General features: G+C 36.1%; 1 protein-coding gene across 1 annotated transcript in view; it reads right to left on the bottom strand.

Moving 5' to 3' along the window:
- The window catches only part of GPR158 (G protein-coupled receptor 158), a 149186-nt gene that overhangs the window by 56054 nt on the left and 71284 nt on the right, over positions 1-21848 (bottom strand). The window contains exons 3-4 of the mRNA XM_014053058.2: positions 14231-14333; positions 5542-5759 (exon numbers count right to left, since the gene is read on the bottom strand). Of these exons, the coding sequence (XP_013908533.2) occupies positions 5542-5759; positions 14231-14333 (321 nt within the window). The remainder of the gene's footprint in view (positions 1-5541; positions 5760-14230; positions 14334-21848) is intronic.

A 21848-nucleotide genomic window follows, 5' to 3' on the forward strand; every position in this document is an offset into this window, starting at 1 on the left:
CGGCTTCATAATTGTAGGAATTGTAGATGTAAGACTTTCTTCTCTATTTATGTATCTTAGGTCTAACCACCAGATTATAGCCAGAAGTATAGGTTTAATTAGAATTATAGGGCTATAATATTAGTACTAATAACCATGATTATTTTAGTCCTAAGAGTTATAGTTTTGGTGGAAATAAAGATTTGATCTTGTTTGTTATCTCACTGAATTTTTATTCAAGCCCAGTGTTCCTGATGTTGGCTGTTTTGTTCCAATCAAATTGTTGGGTTGATTGTGTAATGTTATGCTGGTCAATAGCTAAAATAAAGATTTTGATTTGATTTGAATATGGTGATGATGATAATGAAATCAATATACCACATTTCTAAAACCGTAACTCTAAAATCCACGTGTTATTCAAATCAGTCCTATAAAATCCTTGTATGTACAAAACAAAATTTTGCAACTAAAACTGTAACACAAGAATCTTTGTTACTAAATACTGAATATAATAATATTGCTTGGGTGGCCTGGAAAAAAATTAAGAAAGTCTGCATTGACCTTATTCAATAATTGGAATAAAACCTACACACTCTTGCCTGATTCGCATAGTACAACCTATTTGCCCCCAGGAAATGCCCTGGAAAACCATTAAAGTGAGCTCTAAGAACAGCCAATCAATCCATGAATAAATAAATGAATTCTAGCAAACTGCTGGAAAGCATTAATAGGATTTTATGAAATATATCCTACCATATTTACTTATCCAGATAGAAAAGTCATAATGAAACTCCTTTTCTGAATGGCTTTAACAAGTCATTTTAACTTTTAACTAAAGTTAAAAGTTGTAGTGACTTTTTCTTATGCAGTGCTTCTCAAATATTTTTAGCCCTAGGACCCATTTATAATATTGAAAGAGCTTTGGTTGATGCGGCTCATAGCTATCGATATTTATTAGAAATTAAAACTGAGAAATTTCAAAATATTTTATTCCATGGAACCCCAAAATATTCCAGAGACCACCAGGGGTCCCCAGGCTGCTTTGAAAATTGCTAGTATAGTACAAGCTTATTAAGGCCCACAAACGGTAAACAACTTTTCCTTTTTTCATCTTAAACATTTCATTTTCCACTTTCAGACTTTGTATTTATTGCTGCCTGTACTTTGGTTTTACTTTCATTGCTTTACCCATTCTTGTTTTATTTTAGCTCATTAGAGAATTATAGTTTAACAACGTGAAAGAAGAAACAAATGTAAAATCATATTCAATTCCTCACAAATATCTAAACTAAGCCAATGTTTCATCTCCTGGGAAAAAGCAGGCTTCCTTATATCCTTTCCCCAAGCCATAGTTCAAAATATACTGAACATTTCTTTTGTTAGAAACATCTGCAGAAATTTAGGTTTATCCCTAAGATGTCTAAGTAGGCAGTTGAACCTGCTTGGTCCAAGTAGCTCCCTGCACATCTTACACATAAAAACTTATGGGGAGTTAGAATAGATCTTTCTTGATACGTTACCATCAGGGTATTAAACAGATGCTTTTTGGGGGTGGGATAGAATTATGTCAGCAGCCAGTTCTGCAACACATCACAATTGTAGCAAGCACATGTTTCAGCATCTTGTCAAATACCAAAGATCTGCCATAAAGGGGATGGAAGCAGAGAAGGAGGCAGCAAAATTGTTCAAGCCAGCCATAAGGTTTCCTGCCAGGCGCTTAATTGAGGAAATTGACAGGAAGTCATCCAGTACAGAATCTGATAGATTCAGTTGATTGTGCAATTATTGCTTCGGAAGGCTAAATAGAAATGACTGTCTATTTATAGTAAGAGGTGATTGCAGCTATTAATTTTAGCAGTTGGATTCAAGTATTTAATGTGCATTTGATTTTGCTGGTTGTATTGAGTAAACTGGAAAATTATTTTAAAGGCCAGTTCATTCAGTCTGGTGCAATCACAAACACACACACATACACACACTAGACACAAGCAAAGTGTTATTTGGAGTGAGGCTTGTGGCAAAGTATTATGTGAGAATGTACAGTATATTGAGGTTTTTTTCTCTGATTTTTGTGAATTGGTTTCCGACTAGGCTGGGTAACATCTTCAGCGGAGATTAGGGGACTTCACTGTCAGTGTTCTTCTGTTTATAAGGGCTTCATGTGTGGGTGTGTCAAGTGAGGGTCTTGTGATAAGTCATCAATGAGTCTTGTGATGGGTCTTGTGAAAAGGAGATTACATCAGGTCAGGGTCATTGGGAGGTGAACCACTGGTGTGGGAGGAGGGGGTTGCATGGTTTAGTTGAGAGTCGGCGCTGTCTCTGGTTGGCTGCGAGGTTTATTTGGATTCAGGGGGCATGGCTGGCTGTAGATCAATGTGTCTGTTGATGGAATTGCCTGTGGAATGCTTGGCCTCTATGAACACACAAGTGTGGTGGGTAGTAGTGTGGCCAATGATTTTTGTGTTGCTCCAATTGAACTGCTGCTCTTTGGTATTGGTGTGGGTAGAAATTAAGGATAAACAGAAGATTTTGACTTAAAATTAAGGTTCGGCTAGAAGGAATCACCGAACATAGGATAGCATTGAAACCAGAATTATGTTTATTAGGTATACTAGACCCAGAGATGGATAAAAAATATCAATATAGAATATTATATATACTAACTGCTGCTAGGATCATCTTTGCGCAAAACTAATACAAAAAAACTATCCCCCCTCCCAGATGATATGGTAATTAGGAAGATACCCGAATGTGCCTTAAATTTTATATGTAAAATTTGATTATATGCACTATACTATTATATTATAATTATTATATTAGCATTAGAATTGTTAAAAACTATGAGAAGGCAATAATTGAATAGTAAACCACGAAAGCAGAATAGTCATGCTGATACGGGAAGTTGTAAAATTATGTTATATTGTTATATTGTTTGTGTTTCTATCTGTTTTGTATTTGTTTTTGTATTTTTTCTAGTTTTTTCCTTTTTCTTTGTTCTTTTTTTTACTTGTGGTTTTTAAACTTGAAAATGTTCAATAAAAACTATTTTTTTAAAAAAAGGATAAATAGAAGAACACTGGCACTGATATCCCCTAAATTCTGCTGAATATGTTACCTAGGCAGGTAATAAAGAAAACAACCCACAAGCTTGGAGAATGAACCATCATCTTACAAAACGAAACTACGGGTATTTGCCACTATTGTACTGTATAAACATGTATGCATGTGTAAAGATAAAGCCTCTTTCTAATGACTGCATGGACATTTCGATTTCGACATTTCAATATATTTATTTATTTGGTCATGATCAGCAACATAAAGGAATAGAAAAAGGAATAAAAGATAACAAATACAATCAGATCAATGGAGAGAAATGAATATAATTATATATTGACAACTATAGAATAAATCAAATATCATATACTCTGAACATATTTCCTATTACAATAATAACATTTATTTATGTAACAGTAATAAATCTAATAGAATATAGTAACTGTATATGTCCTCTAAAATTATTTAAAAATAATTAAACAAGATATCGTCAAAAATAAATCTTTACTTCTTTCATCAGTTTTACTTTGTTATCATCGGAGCATCACCAAACTTGGCTACTGTGGGAGTGGTGGCTGGATTTGTTCATTTCCACAACACCAATAATATATAAGTGGCTTAACACTGGTTTCTGGGATGTATTTTAAACTTCCAAAATTGCTTTAATATTGAGATCTCCTGGTAGTCTCACATCCAAGTTTTAATCTGACTGGTTCAGTTTTTTGAGAACCGCCAAGTTCTCCAGGAATCTATGTTTTAACTTGGAAAAAATTATGATGGGCGCTTTCCCAGTTTCAGGAGATACCATATCCCTATCAACAAAGTTGATATTTGGCTCTGATACTGCTTCTGAAAACCTTTTTATTTGGTTCTTATTTCCCTTTTGACCATATTTCCAATATCTGAGTCCTGACTCAGTTCTGTCTGCAGTTTGTGCCTAATGTCCTGATACAATTTTAAATTCTTCTTTTCTCCGTGCAGTGGGACAAACTACGTCCCATGGAACACACACTAATAATATCAGTGAAATCAATGCTTTCATTTTCCTACCCACAGCTATAAAATAATTGCTGTGCCATTTGTTAGCGGGATTGGGTGACATGGTTTGCTATCAAACAGGTAGTCCTCACTTAACAACTAGCCCCATTTAGCAATCATTTGAAGTTACAATGGTGCTGAAAGGGTGACTTTATGAAAAGTAACTTTATACCTCTATTTCTACAGGGAGTATTAAAATACCACTGCACTATTCTAAGGAGAGGGGTTTTTTGGGTTGTTGTTGTTGTTGTTACAACAATGAGGGAAATGACTGAGTCTTATGCAGCTATCACATTTATAACCACTGCAACACCATTTGTTATCACAACAGTTAATAAAGAAACTGACAATAAAATTGCAACTCATGGCAATATGATGTCTTGTTTAACAACCACAGCAGAAGTGAGGTTGTAAGTCTATCACAGTCTCATGATGTCCTGCTTAAGGACCATGCCACTTAAGGATGGAGCTGGAGGTCCCAATTGTTAAAGTTAAGACAAAACTACCTGCAATATAAAAGTAAAATGTCCCAACAAGATCTTTCAAAAGCATCCCAGGTTTTCCTGATGGAGATAAGAGTTGGGGAATTCAAAATAATAGCTAAATTATGTATGGGCAAACCCCATGTCATTCAACATAGAATAAAAATTGCAGAGAGAAACTGAATGTTCAGCCAAAAGAACTGATTGCTACATTTTGAGCTCAGCCTTGCATCTGCCTGGTGAGAATGCAATACTTTCTCTTAGGAAACTTTTCTCTACACTCTGTGCTATTGTTCAGCCATCACAGTGAGGACTAAAATTTCTTTATTCTCTACTGCTGTGTCTGTGTAAACAATCAGGGATCAATGCAGGCGTAAATGGTCCACAGTTCTACAGCACAAATATCTGAAGTATTAAAATATCTTGAACCAGATCTACTGGTATATTTGATCTGTCTAACAGAGCCTTCTCTGTAGCTCATTTTATTCCACCTTACTTATGAAGTAAGTAATAAATAGGTAAAAGTAAAAGGTAAAGGTTCTCCTTGCACATATATGTTAGTCATTGCCAACTCTACGGGATGGTGCTCATCTACGTTTCAAAGCTGAAGAGCCGGCGCTGTCCGAAGACATCTCCATGGTCATGTGGCCAGCATGATTAAACGCCAAAGGCATACGGAGTGCTGTTACCTTCCCACCAAAGGTGGTTCCTATTTTTCTACTTGCATTTTTACATGCTTTTGAACTGCTAGGTTGGGACAAGTAATGAGAGCTCATTCTGTTACATAGCACTAGGGATTCAAACCGCTGAACTGCCAACCTTTCTGATTGACAAGCTCGGCATCTTAGCCCCTGAGCCACTGCGTCCCAATTTATGAATAAGTCTTACTTATTAAGACAATTGGAACAATTACAGATAATTTCCTGATAAAGCTATTTATGACAAACAAAATGAGAAGGGTGATTTTTTAAAAAAATGGTACATTTACCTTTGCCTTGCGAAAACGGTAGACCACCAGCATGCTTATGAAGTCCAACAGCATACAGAGAGTTTGGAAGGAGATGATAGCAAGTCGTAAATAGTGGTCCTCCTGTGCATAGCAGGGAGTATCATCTGTACAGTCAGAACATCCTTCCCTGCAGGGCAAGCAGGTGTACAAATCCTCAGCCATCTCACTCCTAGAAAAATGGCTCTCAGCATCCTTTCCTAAAAGTATCAGATATGGAAGAGGAAAGATAAGAGTATAGATTCAAGTAGTAGAAATACAGAAGATTATTCTGGCTGCCTTCATGAGCAGGTTCTACCCTGGCATTTGATGGACCATAACTACAGAGACCGTTTGCAAAATGCACGCACCTCTTAGAGATCAGAAATCATTATCCAAATTTCCCTTGTTGTTGTGCAAGCTACATTTATGGGGACATAAGTTCCAGAAGTTATTTAAATGGGGAAGAAAGGCGGCAGGGGATGAGATATTTTAATGTTAGTGAAGCAATCTATGTTACTGTAGCTGTAAGATCATTTTTGCCCATTAGGGCTATAGATGCTTGGAAAAAGAATTGAAATAATTAATTTTGAACTGACAGCAGCTTCTTTAAAGCAGCTCCATTTGTATAGGTTTCCACATAATCATGGAAAAAAACACAGCTGCTTTAAAGAGTCACATCAAAGATGCAATTGCTGAATACACTAATTCAAATAAATGTGTCTTTGGGGAGCTTCATTCAGAAAATAGAAAATTTGCTTTGTTACTTTAAATAGTCCTGTGCTCAAAATACCTCTTCTACATTAATTCTGAACTGCCTTACCGTCCATAAACTAAATTATCTAACTAGGCTGTTGGCTTGAGATAATTTCTTATATTCTTTCCATACCATTATTCATAATGTACAGGAATTTTTTTAATCAGTAGTTTCTTGATAACATTACTCAACATAGTCTGTTAGTTTCCCCTTACTTTCTTTATGACTGTATGTCCAATTTTAATTTTACATTATCTGTCAAAGTTCTTCATTTAAATTATTTAGCTGAGCCTGAATCACTTGACAACTATATGTGAGTACTACAGGCTTGAATAACATCAGTTATCTTTGTAAACTGTGTCTGTTTAAATAAACTTTATTTAGGGATCATCTGATATCTCTTTCCTAGTACCTATCTCTTTCCACTTATTACTACAACCATGTTGCTTGTATCTTTAAATTTTATGTTGTATTATTTCTTTCCTAGTATACTTTGGTTGCTTATTAGTAACCTATTACTATTACTAATTGTTGTGTTTTATTATTCTTGATGAATGTATTTTATTTTTCTTTATGTACACTGAGAGCATATGCACCAAAGACAAATCCCTTGTGTATTCAATCACACTTGGCCAATAAAGAATTCTATTCTATTCTATTTGTTTGCTCACAATTTACATACATATATAACTCATCACTTGAAGTTGTAGTTTGAAGTGCTGTAGAAATTGGCTTGACTTACATTTTTAAGTGGACTACTGCACTACTTTTTACTTTTCTTTAAGTTAAAAAGATCAGCAGATGTTTATAAGGCATAACTTCATGATTATATATAGGGAGGTTAAAATATACATTGTAATTTAAAAACCAGCTAGCACAGCTATGTTTCTTGAACATTAAATCACTTTTCACCACTTATAATATAGATAGATGATAATGTAAAGCATTATATTGCAGGAATTCTTCCAGATGAGTGAGCTATTATAATATAAACTGGCAAGACAAATTTTAAGTGCTGCTTCTCAAGCTTATACGTTTCAGTTCAGTTGTGAAAATAGATCCCAATAGATGCAATCATCATCAGCGAATACCTCCTTGATTTTTTTTTCATTTTTAGTCCTTTGCTGCAAAGCCTGACATTACCCAGATATTCTTTAATATTTATTGTTTATAAATATTACAATTGTTTATTAGGATTAAATTTTATAACACAGATGTTGTCCCGAATGACATACGAGCAACTTTCATGATATGAGCACATTTAAGAATATCTACTATAATGGAATGTATGCAAAACTGCACACAGAAATATCTGAAAATAATTTACTTGCAAGGTTGTTTTTTTTAAATGAAGAATGATGTGTGAAAAGAGGATCTTGGCAAAAATGGAAACTTTCTCAATGATATGAAAAAAAATTGTGTAAATTATTTCTCATTCTTACACTATTCTTACATATTCACTTATTTTTAGAGACATACAGTTGACTCAGAAAAAAGTTTTACATGTATTTATATTAATCAAAACCTCTTCAAATTTAATAATCCAACTAAATAATCTCTGAATTGTTTTGATGTTTTAAGAAGTTTTCACAGATAGGCAGCAAGTTCTAACCTACCAAATTAGGTGGAAATAAATCCAAATATAGCTGGGTCAGCCGGCAGTCTTCAGTGTAATTTTCTGCACCCTTTGGCCTAAATTCCAAAAGACCTCTGCAAGAATTTCGCTTTCAGATTTGTTAAAATTAATCTATTACAATGATTCTCAACCTCAGCAATTTTAAGAAATTGGAATTTCAACTCCCATAATTCCCCAGTCAATACCAGCTGAGGAATTCTGGGAATTGAAGTCCACAAGATATTGAAGTTGAGAAATACTGTAGTAATGTATTATTTTGTCAACAAAAAGGGACATATGAAAGGTACTGTAGGCAGGATTGGTGTACATGTATGAGAGAAATAATGCTTATAACTTCCTACCAAAATGACAATGGCTCAATTGTGAAGCTAGTGAAGAGGATTCTTAGCTCCTCTTAAAACAAGGCTTCCTTGCTGCTGACAGTGTAAGGAAGGGAAGGAGGGAGGGATGGAGTTACTTTCCTTCTGCCATACATTAAAGCACAGGTGTCAAACTTGCTGTGTTATGTTGCCATCATGTGATATATTGCAACATTTTTCCCTTTGCAGAGCTGGGACAAGAATGATGCATCCGGCCATGGGCTGCCAGTTTGACACCCCTGCCTGGACTAAAGATACATATATAATCCAAAAAAGGAAAAAGAGAGAAGGAAAGAGGATGGAAAAGGAAGGAAATGTATGGACCAATTTTCCACATAGGAAAGGTCTTATAACAGTAACTGAGAGCTGTCCACGGTCTCTTACTGTCAAACTACGTAGTTATGATTTTGTTTAAAAAAACATTCCATTTGAACATAACATTATGTCGCAATCAATTATATTTCTGATATAGTCATGTTTGTGGATACACAGCACAACTGGACTTGATTTAAATCTTGGGATGTCTTTGGACTTAAGATATAAAATAATCTCCCAGTGAATAAAGCAATTACAGGATTGGGGGAAATTGGGGCTTTGACAGGTGAGTGATGATGCAAAAATCCATGTGATGCATATGGGTGAACTGAGGAGTTCTTATTGCTTGTATGGATTTGGAGCACCTTTGGATTTTTTAAAATTGAGATGCAGTTGAAGAGGTTTCTTGGGACTACAAAAAATGGAACCGAGGGCAACAGATTACACACAGGATGATCAAACTCAACAAGACAATCAACACATTCACAGACATGATCTACTGAGGGCAACAAATTACACACAGGATGATCAAACTCAACAAGACAATCAACACATTCACAGACATGATTTACTGAGGGCAACAGATTACACACAGGATGATCAAACTCAACAAGACAATCAACACATTCACAGACATGATCTACCGAGGGCAACAGATTACACACAGGATGATCAAACTCAACAAGACAATCAACACATTCACAGATATGATCTACTGAGGGCAACAGATTACACACAGGATGATCAAACTCAACAAGGCAACCAATATATGATCTACTAATGAAAGCATAAGATGACTTCTGAATAATATGCACATGTCAATCTGGGCAGACCTCCTTAGCCTGGAACTTGTTAGCCACTGGTTTACAAATCTAATCTCCAAGTATTTGCTCATGATCCAAATTACCTGCTTTTCATTCTGTTCATTACATGGTTCCTTGCCATGTAAGAATACCTGATTTTGATATCTACCTGCTAAGAGCCGAGGTGGCACAGTGGTTAGAGTGCAGTACTGCAGGCCACTTCAGCTGACTGCTATCTGCAGTTCGCCGGTTCAAATCTCACCGGCTCAAGGTTGACTCAGCCTTCCATCCTTCCGAGGTGGGTGAAATGAGAACCCAGACTGTGGGGGCGATATGCTGACTCTGTAAACCGCTTAGAGAGGGCTGAAAGCCATATGAAGCGGTATATAAGTCTAACTGCTAGTCTAACTGCTATAATACCTGTATCATTTTTACATGCCATTTAAAGGGGATTTAAAGCCATTTGCTCCTTTTCTCTGCAAGGTTTCTGAAGCGGGGCAGTTTCCCACTGCTTCCAGTTGTGACTGGTTTGCTTTCTGAGCCTTTGGAGGCAGTTCCAAAAAAATTAACAATTTGTCTATTTTTTGGCATGAGCCTGAGCAACAGAACTGCAAACACAATCCCATCTGCCCTGCCATCGTGGCAGCCCACTTTACCTCCCAGTTCTGCCTCGACCTACAACTGTGCATCCTTACAGAAAGCAGAAAGATGGCAAAATTTTAAGTGATAGAGGCATTTGGCCGGCAAACTCTTGATTATTAATGATGGTGAGCAAGCAAGAACACAGCTTGACTTTCAGATTCCTTGCTGGGTTTGCAGAGCTGGCTGTTAGATAAACAATCTTTTTTCAAACTAATGTGCTGAGGAAATTTCACAGAGCACTGGAGGTTGCAAAAGCAAATTCTGCTTTTTGAGCTCTGCACAAATAGCTTTCTGAACTAAAGCAGGAATGTAAAATGCATGTTTTTAGAAAACAGCACATCTAACCCACTTTCTCAACTGAATCACCTGGGGACTGGCTTAAAGCTGTAATTAAGAAATGCTGCCCAATTAGCAAATAAGCATGATTCACTCCTGCTCTTAGTCCTAAATGTTTTGCTAAATCCCCTTGAAAATTGAGGCGGGGGGGGGGGGCAATTTCTCAATAATTATAACTCAAATTGAATTGCTCATCTCCAATATTTCCCTACATCCAACCTTATTTAGGGGTCCACCGTGTTTTCTTCTTTCTTTTTTGAGAAGGATGTTTTCTCCTGTAAGAACATTTTGCACTATTTTTATTCTGTCCAAATCCATTTTTTCTTTTTCCTCAAGCTTTGCAAAATAGCTCTTGAGGTCATGACTGAATGTTGATGTACTATAAAATTCTCAATGTGCATTCATTTCAATGATATCAGTGCTTAGATGTCTAGAGTTGGTAGTCTTGTTTTATGTAGCAAGAGAAGTGACAAGGGTACATTACTGACTTTAAACCTGTGGCTTTTTCTTTCATAGTTTGACACTTGATATGAGCTATCTTACTCTTTTGGTTCTGAAAAGAGACATACATTCGGTTTGGCAGGCTGAGAGCCTGATTTTGAAAAAAAATTCAATTCCGCAGAAGCAATGATCTATTAAATTCTATGCAATGTTCTTGCAAGTGGATATATGTGTGCCAGCATTTATTTAATATTGGCTTTGGATTTTTATTAATTATCACCATGAATGCTAATTTTAGTGCTACAATTTGAAAGAAACACATCTAAAATAAGCTTAATCCAGTTTGAATTTGCCATATAAATACTTTTTAAATTCTAGGTTTATGTGCATATTGCCAACTCATTTCTAATTTCATTTCACTATTTTTTTTCTATCATTATTGTGCCCTATTATTAGAAGTATTGCTTGGCACTTCCATTTCTAAGGCTAGATGGGTTAACTGGAACCAAGAGATAACTTTTGCTTTCTTCCCTGTAGATTCTTCTCTGCACTCACATGTTAGTGTCATTGGCCATAATTCATTGTCAGAGAGAGCAGAACTTCTATACCGAAAATTCTCAGGTATATATTACATTAGCTGATTGAAGGAAGGTCATTGGAGAAGATTTGATGTTGGGAAAGATTGAAGGCAAAAAGAGAAGGAACAGCAGACAATGAGATTATTAGATGGTATCATTGATGTAATGACCGTGAATTTGGCCAAACCCCCAGGAGGACTAGTGGGGGCCTGGTATGTTATACTTTAGGGGGGCACAAACAGCCGGACACAACTTAGTGATTGAACAACAACAATTGGAAGAAGGAGCTCTAGAATAGGGGTGTCAAACTCAATTTCATTGAGGGTCACATCAGAGTTGTGTTTGACCATGGGAGGGGCATGGGGGTGTGGCCATGGTGGGCATGGTGGGTGTAGTCAGCTCTACATCACTCGTGTTGGGGGCACCTGTGGTGGCCAAGGGCTAAGGCAACACTTTCTTCAGACCCTCCCTCACTCTCATTATAATCTTCCTTCCTTCTTTCCTTCCTTCCTCCCTCCCTTCTCTTCTTTTTCCTTTTCTCTTTATTCTCCTTTCTTCCTTTCCTTATTTTTCTTTCCTTGCTCTCTTCCCATCTTTCCTTCTTTTTCTTTCCCTTCCTCCTTTCTTGTCCCTTCTTGCACACTCAAATGCAAAAGGGAAAACATTTCTCCTTTTGTTTTGTTTTTAGTTTGTTTTGCTAGGCCTCTGCCAGTGAAAATGTAGCCCATGAAGGACACATGAGTCCACCAGGCCCCATTTTTTGCCACGCCTGCAGCTCTCTGCCAGCAAAAACTGAGCTGGGTGGAGGCCACGCAAGCCCATCCCCATTTTGGCTGGCAGAGGCACCATGGGCCGGTCCTTTGATGTTTCCAGGACGTCCCTGCGGGCCAGATCTAAGCACCCTGTGGGTCGAATCGGGCCAGCGGGCCTTAAGTTTAACACTCCTGTTCTAGAAGGAAAACCAGGTCTCTAGTTTCCTGCAAGCTTTCAGATGCTGCTATATCTAATACAAGCTTACAATAATTGGGTTGCAAGAATCCAAATGTCCACTAGATGGAAGCCAAGATAAATTCTAAGAAGTAGCTGTTTGGATGTTTGTAGTCCAGATGCAGTAGTCTATTGCATCTAACATCCATGATATATGTGTTCATATTTACTTGTAAACAAATTCATGTATTTTTATAGTGGTAGATTTGTGCTTATGTATGTGATTTGATTTCCAAAAAAACTGCCAGTGTAGGTATTCCTTGGACAAAGAAGAAACATTTCTTTGGAGAGACAAATTATCATAGAATTTAGAATCATTAAGCCAAGAAATAGTGGGAGCCAGAGGTACTAATAGTACTATGCAAGCCAACACGGCAACTTTTTATGGGGTGAAATTATATATCATGAGAATAAACAGGGACATTGTTAACAATAGGCACTAGTTTTAAAGTGATGGGGGTGACCCAGTGATTGCAACCTCTTGCCACTTTATTTATTTTATTTATTTAGTTTGTCAAACATGTACGAGATAACAGGTATAAGTATAAACATGGACATGAAGATAGGAAATGGATACAAATAAGTGGGGACAATAGGACAGGAATAGTAGGCATGCTGGTGCGCCTAGGCAGACCTCTTAGGAAAGCTAGACAGTTTAAGGTTAAAGTTATGGGGGTCGGGTAGAGCATTCCAAGCATTGACCAATCTGTTGCTGAAGTCTTATTTTCTGCAATCGAGTTTGGAGCGGTTAACCTTGAGTTTGTATCGATTGTTTGTCGATATATTGTTGTAGTTCGAGTTGAAGTAATCATTGACAGGTAGGATGTTGTAGCAGACAATTTTGTGTACTACACTTAGGTGAGACCTTGTTCTAGGTTGTCCAAGCCCAAAGTTTCAAGTCTGGTGGCATAGGGTATTCTATTGTGAGCAAAAGAGTGGAGTACTATTCTTGTGAAATACTTCTGGACTTGCTTGATTGTATTAATGTCCGATATACAATGTGGATTCCAGGCAGATGAGTTGTATTCGAGAATTGGTCTGGCAAATACAATTTTAAACTACAACATACTTTCAAAGGGAGAAGGACTTAGACTTACAATTTCGAAGTGGGTAGCTGTAGATTCCCCTGAGAGTAAACTGAGCATAATTTATATACAAATATAAAAAAGTACAAGGAAGTCTCTCACTATATTCTGTACACCACTCATGACTGTCTGATCAGATTAAATTATTCATTCTACTAGCCCAAGGGAGATTGAGAAAACTTCCCTTTTCAGAAAGTTAAATTTAACAGATTTAAAGACACCCATGAATTTAAGAATACGGGTTGTAATTTCTATAGATTGCAGACTGAGCATACATTTAAACATTTCATACAGCTGAGTTATATAGAGAAATAAAGTATATTTCAACCGCAGTAATTTTTCGATGAGTGGACTTTAATTCCCAGAATGCTGGTTGTGGAATTCTGGGAGTTGAAGTCCACCCATCTAAAAATTGCTAAGGTTGAAAAACCCTGATATAGGGGGAAGGATTAAAATTAACAAAAAGACAACTAATATGCATTTTAAAATAGCTGCTGTCCTTATATTGGTTCTGAAAACTGTAACAGCCCAGGAGCAAAGCTTTTACAAATCAAATACCCATAAAAGTAGATATGTTTTACAAACTGTAGAGAGCATCACAGATGACAAACCACAGGCCTAAAATTCCTTAAGTGATTATATAATCCCTGAGTTGCAGAACGTTAGAGTCGAGTGCATAACCCTGACAAGGATAAAAGGGAATACTACATTATTAATGTGTTCTCTCTTGCAGACTCAAGCAAAGGCACTTACTGTGAAAGATGTTCATTGAAAATATTTTGGGATTATAGAATCCAGTCTTACAAATGCATGAGTAGGCTCCAAGCACAAATCCCAGGCCTTTAATTGGTATACACTAGAAGAAAGAAAGACAGACAAGGGAGGGAAAAGATGAAAGACACACCCATTTTCTTTTATGGAGACATTGTAGTAGTTCATTTCAAGGCCAGCAATTCAGCAGGAATGGTTCAGAACAGGCCTTTTTTTCTGTAAAAACCATTAATAAAAGAGATTTTAAAAAGACTTCAGTACAAAAAATGGAAAGTAAATTATTACCCAGACAAGATTTCTTTGGCAAAACTCCTTTTCATTAAAATGGTATAGTGATGAATTGTTCTCCTCTCTTGAATTTTGAAAAAAATTAAAGGAGAAACCTCTTTGCTTCCAATTTCTCTGGTGAACAACTCCAAAAGAACACTCTGATTCACATAGTCAATTTGAAAACCAAATTTGATAGGTGGAATATCCTCAGTTCATGAATATTCACATAAAAATGGGTCTCACATCTGCATGTGCTTTGTATTTGAACACACACAGTGATTGACAGGGCAGTGTGAAAAGGAAATGAATTAGAGTAATAAAAAAGATAAAAATATATTATTGTTAATTTGTAGGCTTTTTAGAAGCAGAATGGAGTGAAAACTTTTAAGTGGGAACTGCTAACTTCTGGTGTGAGAAATCTTTCATAGTTCCAACTGCATGCTGGGTACCATCTTGTTTTCTCTTGCTGGGAGCTGATTGGGTGCAGGATGATATTGAATAATTTGGAGGAACCAATTTTTTTCTCTCCTCATACCCTTACTAAGCTTTAGCTCTCAGTTCCTTGTTCTGACTTTTGTGGGTCACTATTCTCCTTCCAGCCTTCATTCATTTTTCATGTACAGTTGCTTTTGCTCTGATGGCCTTCATTTCTTCCAATAATGCTTTCCTGAATAAACCATGTAGAGAATAAAATATTGTGCCTATCCACTATTTGGGTCTTTCAGGGCATATCTACCCCCATCTGAAAAGTAACAAGCATTTTCTTGGTCTTCATAGGGGGTCTAGGGATGTGTCAAAAAAGTCAAGATTGTAGACATGATGCTACAATCAAAGCCTATTTTTTTAATGAACATCACACATGCAATGCACATAAAACTAAGAAGATCTTGGTTTTTACATGCATTTTACATGCATTGCACAAATGTGTGCATGTGTAAAACTATAATAGCCATTGTTGTGGCTGTCATGTTTTTTGACATTCTCTGGAGACATCCCTGGTCTTAGTATATTAAAAAAATTAAAAAATTAAATCATCTCTGGAAATGAAGGGCAAGTGTATGTTCTGTCTGTAGTGTACATGTATATAAATATATCCATATGAACACCAGTCCTGTATACTATATACCCTTGTCATAATATATACTATAATTATAGGTATGTTCCTACATTAGATATTTAATGTGAAAATGTGCTACTTTGTTCACCTACTGAGCACTTAGATAACACAACTATATAATCACTATCATTCTGCATGTTGCCAATTCTTCTTTTGCCTTTCATCAAATCACAAAAAGTCAGCTCTCTTTTCAGCTCAGCAAAACATTATTACAATTTCTACATGAATAGAAGGCTGTTTTTCTGCCTTTCCATCTTTTTACCATGCCAGAAATGATACATCAGGAAAATGAGCTTATCACAATTCAGCATGCAGCCATTATAATCTTTGAGAGGGCAGTTACTTCTGACACCATCTTTTAATCTATATTAATCAGCAATGAGATTCATTTTCAGGATGCAGGAGAATAAAGTAAGATCATAAATTCTGTACAGTTTTTAATGTTCTGAAGTTTTAGAAAGTAATGAATGGTATCCCCTACAATTAACTATACTATAGAATGGGATAGTAAGAGAGAAAGAGAGAAAGAGAAAGAGAGAAAGAAAAAAGAAAGAGCATTATGCAATTTAGTCCTACAGAAACAGAAAGTAAAAAAACCCAGAAATGTTATAATATTATATTATAGTATCCTTACACTGTAACTGGAGAAGCATTTTATGGTAATTTAGAGCTCAAGCATAGTGGAGTGTACATACAGAAAACAGTTCGATTCCAATAGTCCTTCCCAAATTTTTAAAAAAGTTAATTGCAATTCTACTTATTTCTTATAAATGAAAGAAAATAAGATTCACTTATTTGCCAGCTAAAGCCTATTTTGAACAGTTAGTAACACATTATAAGGCCTAATTACATTTTTCTAGTATACATCTTTAACCGAACAAATCTCTTTGCTTTTAAATCAGCACATTGCTTGTAAAATAAATCAATACCTGAAGCAAAGAAATGCCTTTACCAGCATGTGAGAAAGAGATGGAGTTGCTTAAGCAAAAAAAAAAACCAAAACACTTTGGTGTAAGGACATGTTTATTACCAGCGCATAAGGGTGTGCCCATTTTCATCTCTGAAATAGAATGGAAGGGCTCTGTTTTCATCATAATACAGTAAAGCTGCTTTATGGCTTGCTGCTTTTGCTATATTATTGTAGAAAACGGCCAGGCTCTTTAGTCTGTGAGAAGCATTCTTGTTAATAGGCTACACTGAGTAGAATAGAGGTATTACTCTACACTGGTGATAATCAGGTTATTATTGGTTCATTGCACAGCCAGCCACATGTTTAGACTAGATTTGGCATTTTTATCCACACATCAAGTCCTTCCCAATGACTTTGAATAGGGAAATGCTGATGTTTAATGGTGCTAAAGGTATCATCACAGAATGTAAGCTGTTCCAAGTAAAGCTATCTTTTACAATTGACTGGTGGTGATTTTGTCAATACTGAGGACATCCAGATAGAGCTCCAGTTGTTTTAGAATTGCCCCCAAGACATCTATTACTATTGGAACTATTTATGGTTTTTTTGCCATAGTTGTTCTATTTACAGGTCTTTGTATTTTGTTGTATTCTCCAGTTCCTTCTCTTCTAGTTTTCTATCCCCAGGTATTGCCACGTCTATTAACCAGACTTTTTTGTCCTTCTTATTGACAATGGTTCAGTCTGGGGTGATACATGGCAGGTGCTTATTTGTTTTAATTCAAAAGTCCTAGAGCAATGTAATTTCTTTATTACGATGATGATTTCAGTTTTCTATTATATTTTTTCGGGTCAGGGTTAGTAAAATGCAAACTCTTGTTAAGGGTTTCTCAAGGAACTATGCATATTTTGGATTTGTCCATTTCCTTGGCCACTGAGAGATATTTATTTCCCACCTGAGTGAGGATGTCTGTGAGAAAACAAGGGATTAGCTTGGAATAGGAGTATCAGGAGTGGGGATAAAAAAAAATGAAGATGCGCATGAAAAATAGGAAGGACTTCAATTGGGCAATCGCAGCTGAAACTGCCTTTGTTAATCCCTTCGTGGAGATCTCTGATCCTTAACTAAGGCTCTGATTTCTTCTAGGCATTTCAAAAAAAATTCTCACTATCACCTATGTTACAGTTTCCAAAACTTCAGAAGAGAAAAGAGTTCAGCTGTTGGACAAATCCCCATGACCCTTCTTCTATCCCCATTATTATTTTGATCTACTCTTTCTCCTGTTTGTTATTACCATTCCTATTTTTTTCCTTCTTAAAAATTCATTTGTCATTTCATGATCAAATTCAGGAATATTTATCAATGACGCAATTCTCAGAAGTCCTTTGGGAAAGGAAATGAACCATATTTGATTTGTAATGTAGATTTAGAGTGACCAAACCAAATGTCAGCAACAATATGGATAATTTTCATATGAGGATGAGCAATTCAAAGCTAGAAGTTATTTTATGTCCATGGATGACTATAAATGATCACAAAATGCACCAAGCTTTGCAACAGCACAGTTGTAGAATAAGTTGTGCATTCTATCCCTCTGCAATCCAAATGGCTGCACACAATCACTAAGCATTGCATTCAAGAGACAGTGGTTTATTTCATAAACTCTGGTTAAAACAATAGCTTAGTGCAATATGCAAACCAGGTGTATGCTTGCTGAATTCAACAGAATATGCTTATTTTCATAACCAAGGGAAGTATTTCCAAATGTATTTGAACATACTGACAGAATATGTCAGTATAAAAATGAAAGAAACATACAAAGTGCAGGCATCATCATGTAGCCCAAAATGAGATAGGAAATTACTCAAGGACACTGTTGATAGGGAAATTCTGGGAATTCTGGCCTTAGGAATTTGGGGAGTTGAAATTCACACATATTAAATCAAATAAATATTTTTTCAGCTCCTTTGAATACCGTCTTAGCTTCCTTAACTATTATCTTTATCCTTCACAGAGTCTCCTTAGGAGTGGACATAAGCAAAGTTATGAGCAAAACTTTTCAATAGTTCTGCTTGGCTACCCTAATCAACAATCAATAGCCAGAGAGACAAAATAGCAAGCATTTTGGCAGACATCTGAGAATATATAGCTACACTTGATCAAACTGTCTTTAAGATTACATATTTAAAGTATGAATTTGGAAGCTAATTATTCATGGATGCATTTGTCTATGCAATTTAGGAGTCTTTTGTTTTTAAAATTATATTTGCTCTTAATATTTTTATTAATGTTATTAGTGGAACTTTTATTATTTTGAAGTGCCAGTCAAAAGCTGAGAAATGGTGTTGACTGAAGCCCACTTAAACCTATCAATACAAACATCATCCGTTAGCAAATATCAACCAGTAAGTCTGATTTCTCAAATGTTCATTTTCACATTCTTGGGTAGCATTATTTTTCTTTAGGTCAAAGAGCAATCTCTCTTCAGAGAATTCTTGAAGGCAGTTATTATCTTTTCTTTCATGAAGAAAAATAAATAAAAGCTAATAAAAATTATTAACAGTAATGTTATTTCCTTGGTTCAGAATAATAGTCATGACTCAGGTAGTGGATTTCACTGGGTTGAAACTTCTAAAACAGGGAATCAGTTTCATTGCATCAAATTGTGGGTCCAAGGCTTGCAAGATCACAAAATATACAAAACTTCAAAAGGAATTATGCTAAAATATAAACAAATGTAATAAGTTCACTGTGTGCGGATTTTTTAAAAATCAAATTAAAGCAGATATGGTACAAAATAAGAAAACTCAAAAAACTAAAACTGAAATATTCTTCTCTCCTTCACTGCTCCCTACTACTACTAATTTTTTATTACTGTTTTTAGGGAGAAATAAAAATACATATCAAATTCCCAAAAAGAAATTTCCATTAAGAATGACAATAGTCAAGATTGCATAATAGTTCTGCATTAATAATTGCATCAAGAAATTTCATTAAAAAATTAGACAACATACCATAATAATATAAAATAGGAGGACGAAGGTGTGTTGATTATGTTTGCCACTTTGAATTATTTGTAAAAATGATAGTCAGGAAATTAAATAAATAGATCTGTACCTGTAGGCTAAAGACATTTTAAATACATACTGTCTAATTTTGTAAAATATAATCCTGTACCTGGGGGGGGGGGGGGGGGTGTTTCAATTTAGAAAACCAAACTGAAATCCTGTATGATTCAGATTTTTGTTCCTTTTAATTTATAGGAGCAGATAAATAGCACCAATCTCAATGGCAATTTGAGCTGTACCCATAATATTTGACTAAATCTGGAAAAATGATTTCTGGTAAGTTCACTAATAAAATATCTTGATTAAGAAGGAGATAAGATGAGTTAAATAGGACATGAAAAAGATAGTGATACATAAAACACTTGAGAGGCTGATGAGATTATGAAAAAAGAAACATGACTCTTTCACAAGCAGAACCATGATATTAGCTCCAAATTGAGATACTTGGCCTTACTTTGAATAACTTTCCTGGTCATACAACCTATTTGTTTCCCCAGCTTTGCTACACTGCCCTCTTTAATTACAAATGTAAAGCATTTATCGGTAGTTCCCAATACTTAAAGCTGTGATGGGATTCAATTTTTTTATTACCGGTTCTGTGTAAGTTGGTGGGCATGGCATGGATTGGCAGGCATGAATTGGTGGGTGTGTGCAGGGAAAGGATATTGTAAAATCCCCATTCCGTCCCTACCCCAGGGGAAGGTTTATGCAAAATCCCTATTCCTTCCTGATCAGCTGGGGACTCAGGAGGCAGAGAATAGATGGGGGTGGGACCAGTTAGAGGTAGTATTTACCAGTTCTCTGAACTTCTCAAAATTTCCGCTACCAGTTCTTCAGAACTGGTCAGAACCTCCTGAATAGCACCTCTGACTTAAAGGATATACACTGAATTACGACTTTTCTATTCATTTATGTGTTTACTTTATTTCAGTCAATTGTTTCCAAAATACTTTACAACCAATTAAAACAATTTAAGACAGCTGAGGTCAGAAACAGACCCTACCTGTATTTACAGCAATACAAGTCTTTAATTCAACAGATAAAACCTGCCTGGAGTCTAAATCAATATGATCATATGTTTTGGGTAGAGATATTCTACCTCAAGTACCATTATTAAAATGGCTCTCCTTTAAAAAAATGGGACATCTGAAGAAGAATTTCAATTAATCATTTCAGGCTTCAGTGAACTAAATAACACATAAAATTATTCTTTAGATGCTAGAGAAATTTAATTTTGTTTATTATGAAATTTAATAAGATGGCATTCAAAATACACATGTGTATATTAATAGTTACCCAAACAAATTTTTGGTGCAGACCGGGGTGGGTTTCTGCCAGTTCTAACCTCTTCTATAGAAGAGGTTCTACAAATCTACCGTGTCGTTTAGAACCGGTTCCAGCTCCCTCCCCCTGCCCGACGCTCATTGATTGTCTGGCTCACCAATCGCCCCGCCTGCCTCTAAGAATCCTATCTAAACCTTAAAGTCTTAAAGCTGTCAGGTTTGAACACCCCTGGTTTTTTTTTTCTAAAGGGTTAGGGGTGCAAGGGTCTTGTAACTTGACTTTAAGACTTGCACACTTCAATGCCAGAGTTCCTGAGCCAATATGACTGGAGGAGGAATTCTGGGAGTTGAAGTCCACAAGTCTTAAAGCTGTCAAGTTTGAACACCCCAGATTTTTTTTTCTAAAGAGTTAGGGTTGCAAGGGTCTTGTAACTTGACAGCCTTAAGACTTGCGTGCTTCAAATGCCAATGTTTCTGAGCCAACATTTTGGTTGCTAAGCAAGAGCGTTGTTAAGTGAGTTTCACCACATTTTACAAATTGGCCACACCCACCCAGTCACATGACTGCCAAACCATCCCACTCAGTCACATGCTGCAGGCCACACCTACAGAAGATTTTTTTAAAATTTTTGAAACCCACCACTGGTGCAGACTATGATCCCTAGAATAGATTTCTTATTAAGGGCAAATTTGAAAGCACTAGAAAAGATTCTTAATCTGAGATTCCCAAATATGTTTTGGGTTACACTCTCCATCATCTCTGAATGGTTGACCAAGCTTCAGTTTCAGGAAGTTGTAATGAACATCTGAGAACCCAATGCTGCCTTATGGAATATGATCAAAACAGACTGAATAATATAGAAAGAGAAGATTCCATACATTGCTCTGTTCTGAGAATACTGTATATCTTTTTTCCCCCTGCAATAACCTAGAAACCTAGTTTTCTCTATTA

The sequence above is a fragment of the Thamnophis sirtalis genome, unplaced genomic scaffold (assembly GCF_051295495.1).
Source record: "Thamnophis sirtalis isolate CommonGarterSnake01/CBP01778 unplaced genomic scaffold, rThaSir2_p1.2 scaffold_4, whole genome shotgun sequence".
Taxonomy (NCBI): Eukaryota; Metazoa; Chordata; class Lepidosauria; order Squamata; family Natricidae; genus Thamnophis; species Thamnophis sirtalis.